Source organism: Tubulanus polymorphus, chromosome 5 (assembly GCF_964204645.1).
Source record: "Tubulanus polymorphus chromosome 5, tnTubPoly1.2, whole genome shotgun sequence".
In the NCBI taxonomy this organism is placed as follows: Eukaryota; Metazoa; Nemertea; class Palaeonemertea; order Tubulaniformes; family Tubulanidae; genus Tubulanus; species Tubulanus polymorphus.
Genome location: NC_134029.1, coordinates 4,388,702 through 4,401,351, shown reverse-complemented (window position 1 = coordinate 4,401,351; position 12,650 = coordinate 4,388,702). Strand labels below are relative to the sequence as shown.

The 12,650-nt window shown below is 38.5% G+C and overlaps 1 protein-coding gene across 2 annotated transcripts; it reads right to left on the bottom strand.

Annotated features, from left to right (window-relative positions):
- Positions 1-1,839: 1,839 nt before the first annotated feature.
- Positions 1,840-6,265, bottom strand: LOC141905107 (m7GpppN-mRNA hydrolase-like). 2 transcript variants are annotated; one of them, XM_074793869.1, is made up of 9 exons: positions 6,106-6,265; positions 5,710-5,861; positions 5,497-5,624; positions 5,041-5,139; positions 4,507-4,659; positions 4,299-4,411; positions 3,391-3,853; positions 3,006-3,060; positions 1,840-2,471 (listed from the first exon to the last, which is right to left on the bottom strand). In XM_074793869.1, the coding sequence occupies exons 1-9, from the start codon at positions 6,171-6,173 to the stop codon at positions 2,335-2,337; spliced, it is 1,368 nt and encodes a 455-aa protein (XP_074649970.1). In that variant the 5' UTR covers positions 6,174-6,265; the 3' UTR covers positions 1,840-2,334. The 2 variants fall into 2 exon arrangements, with proteins under 2 accessions (XP_074649970.1, XP_074649971.1); XM_074793870.1 differs by lacking the exon at positions 6,106-6,265 and adding an exon at positions 5,970-6,089 and having other exon boundaries at positions 1,842-2,471.
- Positions 6,266-12,650: the final 6,385 nt, after the last annotated feature.

Here is a 12,650-nt window from a genome sequence, read left to right as displayed (position 1 = left end):
TCACCGGAAAATAAGCGACGTTTTGAGAAAAGCAATTCAGAAAACCAGGCATCTTAAAATCTACGTATATGACACGTATATATTTGTACAAGTAGAAATATAGGTTAATTCTTACATATCATTTGAAACAAATAAATAAATATACATTAAATCAAGCATTATATCACTTTTGATGAGCATCAAACATTTAAGTAAAGTTCGTAGTTCGCGGTAGAAATCAAATCTTTAAAAGCTTTGTATACTTTTAAATGATAACAGCGGTACTGAGTCCTGATATACCCATACCTATCAAAATAAGCGTTAGAATATTTCTTCTCGAGAAATAGAGAATTTCCACAGAATTACAGTACATTTGATCAGCGCAGCATGTTTTCATCACATACTCTATTTCACCGACCGAACCAATTAACGTTGAAATAGACTCGATATCCTCTGACGTAGCGGCATAATCGGTTTGTTGAGCCGGACACGAATCCGCCCCTTCGTTATTGGCACATTTTTTCACGTACGCGTCCGAAGCGTTGAATTCAAAGTAATATTTCTGTAGGTGAAAGAGAGAAATAGTTTCGTTGGGAATCAAAGATCAAAATCGACTAAACTTCTCGAGTTCTACGTACGAGCTGACCAGTACGACGTAAAGGAAGAGTATTTTAGTACTTACCAAACAAAGACCTGGACATTTTACTGGTTTCAGCGGGGGGCATTTTTTTAAGATGTCGAAACAAACTCCTTCAAAACAATCGTACTCTGTCTTAGCATGGTGTGCTAGCTCATTAATCCCTATGAAAAATGAATTAAGACCAGTCAATCTATTTAGGCCAAGGTATTTCTAGGCAAATATCAGACACTGTGACACAGTATTCAATTCATTCCTTCACATGCTTAGTTATGGAAAGAAAACGTCCACCATTTCTGATTTTAGACGGTTTCAGGCTCTAAAAGCAAATTAATCTATTCATTCAAATATACTTAAGCATTACTGGGTTCATTGCTAGTTCAATCGCATATATATACATGTACAATCTAATATCTTTAAAATGCTATTTCTATATATGGATTTTTAAAACTCTATTATGGTAGATATCCATAAATCTATTCAGTTATTGAGTACACAGAATGAGAAAGAATTCCTGAATTAGGTATTGTTTCATAGGTATGAAACGATGTATAAAAAGGACCTAAACATTTATATGATTTAGTTTGACCTTATAGCAGTTATTGCTATAATTGCGCTAAGTTAAACGTAGGAAAATTGTGATATCAATAAGCACTTTAGTAGAACACGTTTTCTTATCATATCCTCACCTTAACGTCCAAAAAATCTGAAACCAATCTGAAAAATGTGAATGTATTCACATTTTTCAGATTCATTGTATTGAAATTGAGGACCATGATGGTCTCCAAAAATACTTAAACTTGAAACGTATTTACCTTTACATGACACAGCCATTAAAATGAGAATGATGGCACAGTGAAACTTATACATTTCCTTAAAACCTATTATGAGCCAGCGTTACGCGTGTATATCTATCACGCCTTCTTCAAAAACTGAACACGTCTTGCTACGAGTTTCAGCATTACACCACACGTTAATTGACTAAGTTCCAACAACCGTAAAATCCAGATTAATTAGTTAGGATAGTTGATAGCCAACAAGTTCCAGTCAGTTGAGCACTGGTCACGTTAATTGTTTCGCTCACTTAAGTTTAATGAGTAACGAGTACGCGTTGGTGCTACCGAGATTTTTGGTGGCGTTTGTTTTGCGGTCTTTATTTCGTAGTAAACGACCAGGACTAAATGTCTACAATATGTCAATAGGCAACAGAGGTCACTATCGTGTCAGGGTTTCTACCAAGTCTACAGGTACTGGAAAACGAGGGGATCAATCATTTGAAGACAAGGAAAAGAACGCATTTGTTTAGATAGTTCACTGTTATTGTATTTTCGCTTTTGCTATAAAACATTTCCGAAATAAAAACATATAAAGATAAATAAAATGCATTCATGAATCACACACGATATACAGCTAATTAAGCCGTCCAAAATCCGCGTTACCATAAGCCACTTTCACACTACGTTATTCAGAAGGTCTAAATCTATTCCGTTCCAATTAACAACGGAGCAAGCGTTCACCCTAGCGAAAGTCCGTTCGAAATTGGTCGGTTCCATGTTCTGTTAAAACGGACTAATTTAGACCGAAAAAAAACCAGCCGATCCACCGAAAATTTTAGAACGTACCATTTCTCTGTGTGTGAATAGAAACTTTAGCGATAGTGTGAATGCGGCTATGGGCAGCGTCTGCACTAGGTCCGACGGTTCATCTACGCTCGGGGTTTAATTGAAACATGACATGATCGCGGCGACGTCGAGACTAAAATTCAGCCACGTCTCTGAATGTATGTCGTCTTTACGCAGACGTGATTGTGGAGGCAGTTTCTTACGAATCAACCCGCGTTCATCTTCGGACGAATCTAGGAAGCAAAATTCAGATCTTTTGATATTCACACGCCATGGTCCATAAATAGGAAAATACATAGCAATGTTCCTACAATTCCTGGTATCCAGAATTCAAGGACTTTTTAAGGAGTAATTTTCAAAATTCAAGGAGGTTTTTGCGGTCATATATAAGGAAAAAAAAGTCGAAAATTCAAAAACAAAATCCCCGTTTTTCTCAAATTTTGATCAGTTGTTGTGTGTGCCGTTTTGGTTTTACATGTCTAAATCTCAAAGTGAAACAACTTTCATTCACAAGTCACACCGTGAAGAATAATAGAATACACTGTCTTTTGAAAAGGACCTTTTGAAAATTTTTAATAGGACTTTCCCAGAATTTAAGGAGTTTCAAGGAGTTTATGGATATTTCTCAAAATTAAAGGATTTTCAAGGACCTTGAAAAATATTTTCAAAAGTCAAGGAGTTTTCAAAGATTCAAGGAGTTGTAGGGACCCTGCATTGGAAATTACACGTTTTACTCAAAAATCATCAGATTCTTTTTTTCAATTTACCTGTCATGTGATTCGCACGATTTCGTCTCTGTTGTGTAACAGTGCCATCACGCTTCTGAAAATAAAAGCCAAAAACGAATCAACTTCTTAATTCCGTCCTTATATCGTAAAATTCTGCTACTGCCAATGACATTTCATTGAAAGGAAATTGCTTACGAGCATAACATTTGAAAAAACCGCACTAAGAATGAACACTCCAAAAACGTTCCTTGAGCTAGCAGTTTATTCAACGTTTTGACTACAGCATCCAAATACATATAGTCGTCATCTTTAAACATTTTTGACTCTTATTTTTAATTCTTAGCGTTGGATTTTCTACGCTATAATCGGTACAACACGGAGAGATCATGTTTCATCGTGGATCGTAGTTCCATCGATCACTTACAAGAATTCGGAATTGTTGATTGTGATCTGAAGGATTGAATGTGGATGGCGTGTTGTTGCTGTGGTGGCCTGACACGTGCGTCGCGCTGATTTCGTGGTTTAACTGTATTTTAAACGGTGACTCAGCAGTCGACTGATGACCGGGTTTACGAGGTGATGAAATCAGCTGCTGATGCTGTTGCTGCTGCTGCTGGTGGCTATACCCAGGCGTCAAATGTCCGACGAGTTTTATTAAACCTTTCTTCTGTTTTTCGGCGAATAGTTGCTGTTGTCTGAGACGTTGTTTTGCCATGTTGTCCTGTTCGTACTGAGCCATCTCCTGCTTCAGTTGTTGCTGCTGTTGTATTTGACTGTCGCTGCAGCTGTCGTCCTTACTCTTTTTTCGACTGGTTTTGTATCCGTTCCCGTCGCTATTGCCGTCATGCAGGTTACCGAGTCGTTTCGCTATGAATCGCCGCAGCGTCCTACAATAAAAAAAGCGATCAGAAAAATCTTCACAATCGCAGGGATCACATTGATGAACTCTGGCGTGAAACATTATTTCCGATTCTTACAATTGGCTTTTTATCCACATTTTCAACAAAATTCAACGATTTTTACATTTTTTTCACATCAAGGTAGGCCTACTTATGTACAACGACGTAAGTTACTGATGAAAATGTGCACATATCAAAATAAAACTTCTCAATCTTGAACACAACTTGTGCATAAAATCTGATCTCCTCTGTACGAGGGCTTAAAAAGGGGATGAAGAAATTTGGAGCAATTTTTCTTCAATTTTTCAAACATATCCACGATTTTCGTGATTTCTTCACAATTTTTTAATTCAGACTACCGTCCTTCGCATCAATCTAACCCCTGCAGTTGAATTTATATCAACTGTTGTCATACATTTATCAAAATACTTACTTGACAAATGGCAAAACCATAAAGAACTGATTTGGCGTCAAACCGATCGTTGTTTTTGGCGTCAAATCTTTTTTGTGCACCGGTAAATGATCTATCGTGAACCATTCAATTCTCTATAAAATAGGAAAATTTGGTTTGTTCGTAATTTCAAATTTCAAGTAGGGTATTATTTACATGTAAAATGAATCAATTAAAATGCGCAACTGACCTTTATTTCTTTTCTCGTTCGCGGTTCGAACTTTGTATCCTCAGGAACTCCCGGTACCAAGTACAATCTGATAAGTTGTTCATTCATTCTGTGTTCGATGAAGTCTTTTTCATTAATCAAATCGCGTATGCTGAATCCAGTCTCTTCATAAACCTCGTAAATAGATAACAAAGAAAGCATATACGGGATCCCTACAGATCAGTCGTTCCTGGACGTAAGGAGTTTTAAAGGAGAAAATTTCAACTTTCGAGGAGGCATAGGCCTATGCACCACTTTTATATCCCATTTTGAAGAAGGTTTTAAGGAATCAAGGAGTTAAAGGGACACTGAATAAACTACTTCACGAATGATAACAACTTAATTTGCTACACAGGTTTTGTAGCTATGCGCTTTTTCAACGTGACAACATTCTTTACGTTAATGAACCGAGTCTCCTTATGTATGCGATCATAAGCATTATGTACACAGCAGGAAGAAAGTGACTAAAATATCAACGGAAACCTCCGTGGATACTTTTTTTTAGATTAGGCCTACCTCACGAACAGCGCAATCAGCTTCGGCTTCATCTTCATTCACTTTGCCTTTCGGAAACATCCAACTGGACTTCGCCCAGAATCCTTGCACGAGCACCACCTTCAAGGTAATCATATCACAATTAGCGGAATGTTTGTCACAGAACTTCTCATAAATTACATAGTGTCTGGTCACGAAAATTTATCAGTTTGCATATCTTTACGTGAATAAATGAAGATTGTCCTTAAAGTAGTTTCATATGGAACGGTAGGGTAAATGTACCAAACTTTGAGAACTAAACTAAATATTTGTTCGCTTCTTATAGTTCTTGTCACCTGTGGATGAGCCCATCTCTAAGGGCACATGTTATCAAAATTCCCGAGATTTCAAATAGTCTCGACAAGCTGCAGTTAAAATAGATTCTTTGATATCTTTCAGATTCTCTTCCAATAGGCCTAAACAAAAGTTGCGGTGTACCTTTGTAAGCGAAGGGTTGATCATAATAGCACCATATGTGGGAACTGCCATTTTGTATTCCCTCCAATCTTCGAATATTTTCCCAACTCTGTCGGAATGCACTTTCAGGAATGGACAATGTCTGAAAACTTTCAACAAAACAGAAAAGAAAACTAAGAAAAGATCAAGAGACGTATCCCTGTAGTGACGCAGTTAAATATTTTAGAGCACTACCTTGTGATGAAAAATCTTTGATTCCGCATGGTTTCAGTTCTTTGCAGTCCTGACAGTAGAAATCAAGATAGAACCAATGAGCCAGTTCTATTTGAAAGAATATCCGAATGAAATCCTGACGCTCTTCCTCAGGAACATTGATGATAAATCGACTGAAAATTTGAAAGTGATACTATATATTCAAGAGCCGTCATTTTGAAACCATTTTCAGAATTGACTAAGAATTCGTTAGCAATCCAAAGAAATGGAACGTAACTGACATGGAGACCGATGGTTTGAAGCTTCCTTTTAAAAATTCTAAGTGTTTTGAATAGTGTTCACGGACCCGTCCTTTCGCTCCAGCCTCCTCCGTCGGAACAAGGTTTGTTATGGCCTAAACGGAATCGATCTACCAACCTGCACAGATCATCCAGGACATGAGGAGGGATCTGGAAACATGATAGTTTCTGTGGAGCGTTTTCCATTATCCGAATGTTTTCTATATGATGAATAATGTCGAAAATTGTCGTGAAATTTGTAAATATTTTTTATGTCCGTGTTTTCTACGTCATCGCTTTTGGGGTTGATTCTAAATGCACCTCACCAGCTCACTGTTATCTCCCGGCTGACTCACTATCAAATGCAGGTTCGAATCCCATCGTTTTCAGAAATGAAATGTCGCTACACCCGACATTTCGTGCCCTTCACCTGTTTCTCAAAATCCCAATATAATTGTCGTTTCAATCATCACAGTGATAATCGTTTTCTTTTTGCATCAGAGTCCTTTGGAATTTCCTCTAATCCCTAAAATCCAAAAGTTGTTTTTTGTTTAACTCGGTCCAATCGGACAAACAGGCGTCAGACTCGATGGGGTCGGGGGTGCATATTCCGCGGAAATTTCCAAACATTCTGCCTTTCACTAGTCCAGAATCGCAAGCTTCAAATTTCAAAAATCAAGACTTGGCGATGGCATATAGTTCCACTTGATTAATTCTTTCCAGCTCCCAACCTTAGAAAATCTATAGTGCTACGTCCATGGTCTACTTTTAATGTTCCAGCGGGCGGTCCTTTTAAGTAGCCTCAGTCGTCTCCATGAGGTAAAATACAACAATTTCTCTCACAGAAAAAAAAGAAAACAAATAATTGTTTTCAAATTGATGTAAATCATTTAATAACGATATATAGTGTAGAATTAAAAGATCAGCAGTAGGGGTTATTATTTACAAAATGACTGGCTTTGAAGCACCTTTAGTGAATTATATATATTGAACAAAACTACTTAAGATGATTTCACTTAGCACCGAATCCACCAATAGAAATGGATTCCCGAATCAAAAATTAAAGAACATTATGTTTGTTGGAATATGAAATATTGAGTACATAATCTTTGGAATAATTTCTCAAACATTATCACTTTAACAAGTTTTCGACATAGTTTGTCAATTCAGATATTTCTGATTGATAGCACCCACCATAGAGGTTCTTCAAAACATCGATAGTGGTTGCAATAGTTTTACCGGTACTGGGTGATCAACCTCAGACCCGACTGTAACGCGTCATCGACAACGTTGGAATCGAGTCGTAGGTCGACCTTGACACTGAACGATCACACGCGGCGTGCGTATCAGATGTTTTTTTTTCAGTACATTGATAATGTAAAATTTAACGAAAGAAACGTAACTTAAGTTTCTATATACACGTGTGAAACTGTCCAGTTCGTATTTACAGGAAGAATTCAATCAAATTATCCACTGCACGACTGATGTATTCTAAAGATGGAAGTACATCTTCCAGCAAACAATGATCCGCGACTACGTTCGCCAACCACGAGACGATTTCCTCTCCTAATTTCGAATATAACTGTTTGACGATCGAACCGAGCAATACGACATGTCGATCTATTCGTCGGTGGTCTAAAATCTCACGTATGATGTTCAAATCCGTGTCCAGATATTTCACTTTCAGTATTTTCGCTTGTATCTCATTGTCGTCGGTTTTGACCAGAACTACGTCATCAGCGCTGGCCACCGCTAATTTACCTGAAAATAGAGACATTTTCATAAATATTTTACCGACGAAAAGTGGAACGAATTATCATTACGCGCGGTATTCGACCTACCTGAACTTTTACTAAGCTGAACAATATCCTGCTTCAGTTTATGGACGAAATGATTCCATTTTAAATAATCTTTTTCCAGTGAACCCGAGGAATACGTGTTCTTCTTCAAGAATCGAAGTTTCACTCCGTCAACTTTTTCCAGTACCAGGCACCAGTTAACGAAATCCGTATTTTCGGCAATCGGATAGATACCGTAACATTTCGGGATTAGTTTCGATTTTGATATTTCACGCAGGAATATAGCTTCTTTCAACACCTCTTTAAGATTGAGCCGTGTCTTATTTAAAAGTACGACGTTAACGGGAAGTTTCTTCAACGTTCCGCTGAACATCCAACCATCATTTTCATAACGCACTGTACGGTATGGTGAACCGTTAATCGCCAAATCTTTCTTGTCCAGTTGTACCTTCGTTCCATCACGATGGACGAAATCTTTCAGTAATTTGGAATTTCGGTTCCAAGATGGCAGGAAAGATCGGCACTTTGATGTTACATCTTTCTTCAATTTTTTGGAGACTTTGATGAATTCGACGAAAGGTATAGATTGTTTGATTGTTTGTTTTGGTTTGTCGAAGTCGGCTGCTTCTCCGGAAGCTTTCGTAACATCCGCACGCGGGAAAACACTGGAAGAATCGGTCGGAAGAATCGCAGGTTCCGAGGAGGTAACTTTCGGAACAGTATTGACACTTTTTTCATTCGTGCCTGTGGAATCAAAAGATAATTTGAGTGAAATTTTGTTGAAAAAATCATAAAACATAAAGCAGTTTACGTATTAGTCTCTTTGGTGGAGATAAGTCTAAACCAAAAATCTTACCAAAAAGGATTCTTCTGACTTTGTTCCTCTCCCAAATATCTCTCATACTATTGATACGACGAGGCGTCTGAAAATATTCGAAGAAATAAATTAGTGAGCAAAAAAGTGATAGACTTCAGACTTCGATAGTGATTGACTTCAAGTGGGTAAAACGTGCACGGTGAGCAGGAACGGATCACCCGGAATCTGGATCTGAGAAAAGGGGCCGCGACGGATCTGGGAAAAGGGGGCGCTACGGATATTGGGAAAGGGGGCCGCACACATGGATGTTAAGTCAACACGAGTTTGTGGCCCGTAGATAACGGCCCAGCCGCCGTCATCAACGAGCGCAAGCGGTTTTCTGGGGGTCTTCCACCAGAAAAACTTTGAAAAATTAGGTGCATTTAGAAGCATTCTCGCCATTCTGAGTGAAATTCTCGGTTGAAATTAGGTATGAAATATGCTCACAATTTCACCATTCTCTTTTTTATCGGGGAAAAAATTCCAAGGTCGCTCGACCGAAAAACAATGGGGCGCCCCACCCACCCCCTGGCCCGAACTTAAAGTTGAAAATATGTTTGAACTTGAAGAAGCTTCAAGTGTGGTTCGACTTTTTGCGTGTCGATTCAAAGTTTGAAAAATAAGAATTAAATGGTGCTTACCGTATAAATAGATTTCTCTGATACCTTAACTGGAGTTGTATCCATTTTGTTCATCATTTGAATTCGATAATTTTCAAAATTTTCCGGCAAATTTAAAGATTTTCGAGGAGCGATCGTGAAACACGTCTTACTCAAATTTCTCCAAGCGGGAAACTGAGAAACCGTTGCCAAAACAAACCGTAACCAAGAAAAATTACCATAGTTACTAAACGCTCGATTTTCTCCTGTTGCTTGGCAGAAATCATCAAACTGTTGATCGATGCGGCTCGAATCCTGAATATTACAGTATTGTTGTCTTTCATATTTTTCATGACTCGGTGATGTAGTGGGGTTTATTTATCTCAAAATAGTGACTGACGACCCTGTCATTTATTTGATTGGTAGATTTCGTTTTATTCTTGTTTTGATTTGTTGTCCTACCACATCTGCCGGGATCGAAACAGGGGGTTTGATAGTGGTTTAGCGGCAGGGTTTTTGAATGCAAAGCATTATCGGTTTCGATCGTTATTTGATTACTTCCATATTTTGGTGAAATCTTTGTGATATAAGGATAGATCTTTCCGTATAGACCAAAAAAATAGAAAATATAAACTTAATTTCACAGAATACAAAACTGATTTATTCTTCTAACATCTACATAATAGTGAGTCTAAGTTTATTTTAAAAAACTAAGACATAGAATGTAAAGGGTTATTCGTGAATTTTATAACAGCACAATTTATTTGTTAATGATCATCGATTAATGGTGAGATTGTAACGAAGAAATCACATTCAAAATACATATTATTTTGTGCCGCTTACTTTCGTGTCAGTTGTTAATTTTCCCACAGTCGGAGTAGTCTTTAGTCTAGTCAGGAAGCCAAATACGCGACGGTTGCAAAGAAAAGCTATAGATATGAGAACGCCTTGAAATGAATTTAGAATTTCGAACGTGTACCATAACATTTGGTTTCCGACTAAACTAGCAATGAACCCTATTAACCAAGTCAGTCCGATGGCAGCAAATACGCGTAAGAATATTGACAGTTCCTTCTTCGCGCCATACTGTTCCGAAGGCTGCCACCTATTGATGGATTTTATCGAAAGGCGGATACCTCGAACGATCAACCCAAACAGAAATAAATTGAACGAAACCGATAAGACGACAGGGAGTATAAACCCGTAAATTTGGAATTGGGAATTCTTGATCCAACAACTTTTCAAATTTCCGTAGACGGTTGACTTCAGTTGTGTGTCCGGACTGAAATGTAGGTACAAGCAAGGGACCAAAGCCACGAGGGGAATACACCAAATAAGGGTATAATTTGCAAAGAATCTGCGTTTGATGTTGGTTGTAGCGGTTTCGAATTGGAACTTCTTGTTGAATGTGTAAGCCATATTGATTCCGACGGCGTTCATAGAGGTGAAAACAACGAGCCACATGTAGTGTTTGAGAATAGCCAAAATCTCGCAGACACGCAGCGAATGTATGTTCGCGGATGCTATTATCAGGACGTGAGAAACGATAAGGGCGAAGCTTAAATTCACGATGAGAAGTCCTGGAAAAGTTCTCAGTTGTGGCAGGAACAAGTGAACGAAAACGGCAAACAACAGACTCAATATAGAAAATATACTTCCGACCAATGATAGAATGGGAAGTTGGGGGAGCTTTTCTGGTTGAACTGACGGTGGGACTGATGGCGCTAAGATACAAGTATTATTTTCCCTTTCGCCTGAACGTCGTAAACAATCTGTAAGCGGAGTTCGACAAACCTTCTTAGTAATAACTGATCCGTTCGGCGTTTTCCTTACATCGAACAGAACAGTCTGCCTTTCTCTGAGTCCGATATGCTTCGAACTCACGTGAACAGTCTCGTTGACCATGTAACCAGCGCTACAGTTGCTGTTAGCGGCTAGAGAGACCATCTCAAAGTTTTCCTCGTCGATTTCAAGAGTATCCATACTTTGCGATCTGAACCATTTTCGAATGTATTTAATCGTCGTTTCTGTCAAGTTTCGCACGTCATCGGAACTGAAAATTGTGTCAGCGCGACGAAATTCGTGAATATCAACGTGAAAAAAGCTCGACCGAAAGTGAGACGTATTTACTTGAACGTAGTCATTCATAACAGCAGGATAATTGACACCCGACTGTAGATAACGTTTTATATATAAACCAATCGGTATTCCCATAACAGTTTTGTTGGATATGAAATGAAATCCAACATAAATCGTTGCCTTTATGCCTAAATCGGTCTCATCTAGAATACATTCATTGTTATGTTTTATGAATCCTGACAAGCAAATTTCTTTAACACATGTTCCAGTTTTAGATTCATAATCTTCTTCCTGACGACAAATTGCGTCTTTCGACTCTAAGTTAGTGACGCGTCCGTCGGATGTATGAATCTGTAGCCCTTCCACCAGATTGAAGTCCAAAAGAATCCTCAGACCTTGAAGGTCCCGATCGATGACAACGTTTGAATGATCAACGCACCGAAGATCGTCCAAGTCCATTTCGAAATCATTGTGGTAACATGCAATACAGTAAATGCTTTTATACTCTATGAGTTGATTATTTTTTAGCCGACTCACCACACCAGTCACATACGTGCAGGCTCTGCATTCAAAACTCTCTGGATTTCTTATAGGTTCGATGCTGAAGTTGGGTGGATACAAAACTACAGGCAGTTGATTACTTCTCGTACATTGTCTATATAGTGGAGATTGGTTGACGTCTGTTTTCTCATTTTCATATAGAACTGTGCAGTTATCAGTCGGGTATTTACCAGTTTTACCTATTTCGTTCATCACTTGTTCCACTGTAATATATGAACCTCCGCAAAAAAGTTCAGCTTCCAAAAATTGTATTTCTTCCATCGAATACCCGTGACAACGGGCGCAGAATGAATTCCTGAATGGTAAGATTCTGTCTTTCCTATAAACTGGCATTGAAGAGACGATATGGCTACCGTCTTCATCCTCGCAGAGCTTCCTGATGAGCAGGTTACCTGTATAATCCGGAGGACACTTGCTTATTGCCCAAACATTGTAAGGTGGATAGCGAAACTCGAAACTATGACACGAAGCGAATGGAACCTCGGAACTCAGCTGAGTTACCCGTGATGAATGCGAGTTAGTATCATGGAGTAAACTTGGCTCGCAACAGTCCCCGAAAACGTGGCATAAATCTTCATGTTTTTCAAAGCACACTATGTTTTTACAATAAGGAACTCGTTGTCCGAATGAATCCGTTCGATTATACGGCATATGATACGAAAACGAAAAGTTTCCGATGTTGCCCTCAATGAGTTTGACGCGTCGAAAAGTCATGTATTCGTTAGGACCAATACTGCCTTCACACAGGGCTGAAATAAAGACATGGGTTCAATGCATTTAACAGTTTATC

What these genes read in the sequence shown, in the direction of transcription:
- LOC141905107 (XM_074793869.1), bottom strand. Translation starts at nt 6,173, where the DNA reads ATGGAAAACGCTCCACAGAAACTATCATGTTTCCAGATCCCTCCTCAT. An exon ending in GAACGAGAAAAGAAATAAAG is followed by an intron (nt 4,412 to 4,506) that starts GTCAGTTGCGCA and finishes CCTATTTTATAG; the next exon opens with AGAATTGAATGGTTCACGAT. An exon ending in TCGTGCGAATCACATGACAG is followed by an intron (nt 2,472 to 3,005) that starts GTAAATTGAAAA and finishes TTTGCTTCCTAG; the next exon opens with ATTCGTCCGAAGATGAACGC.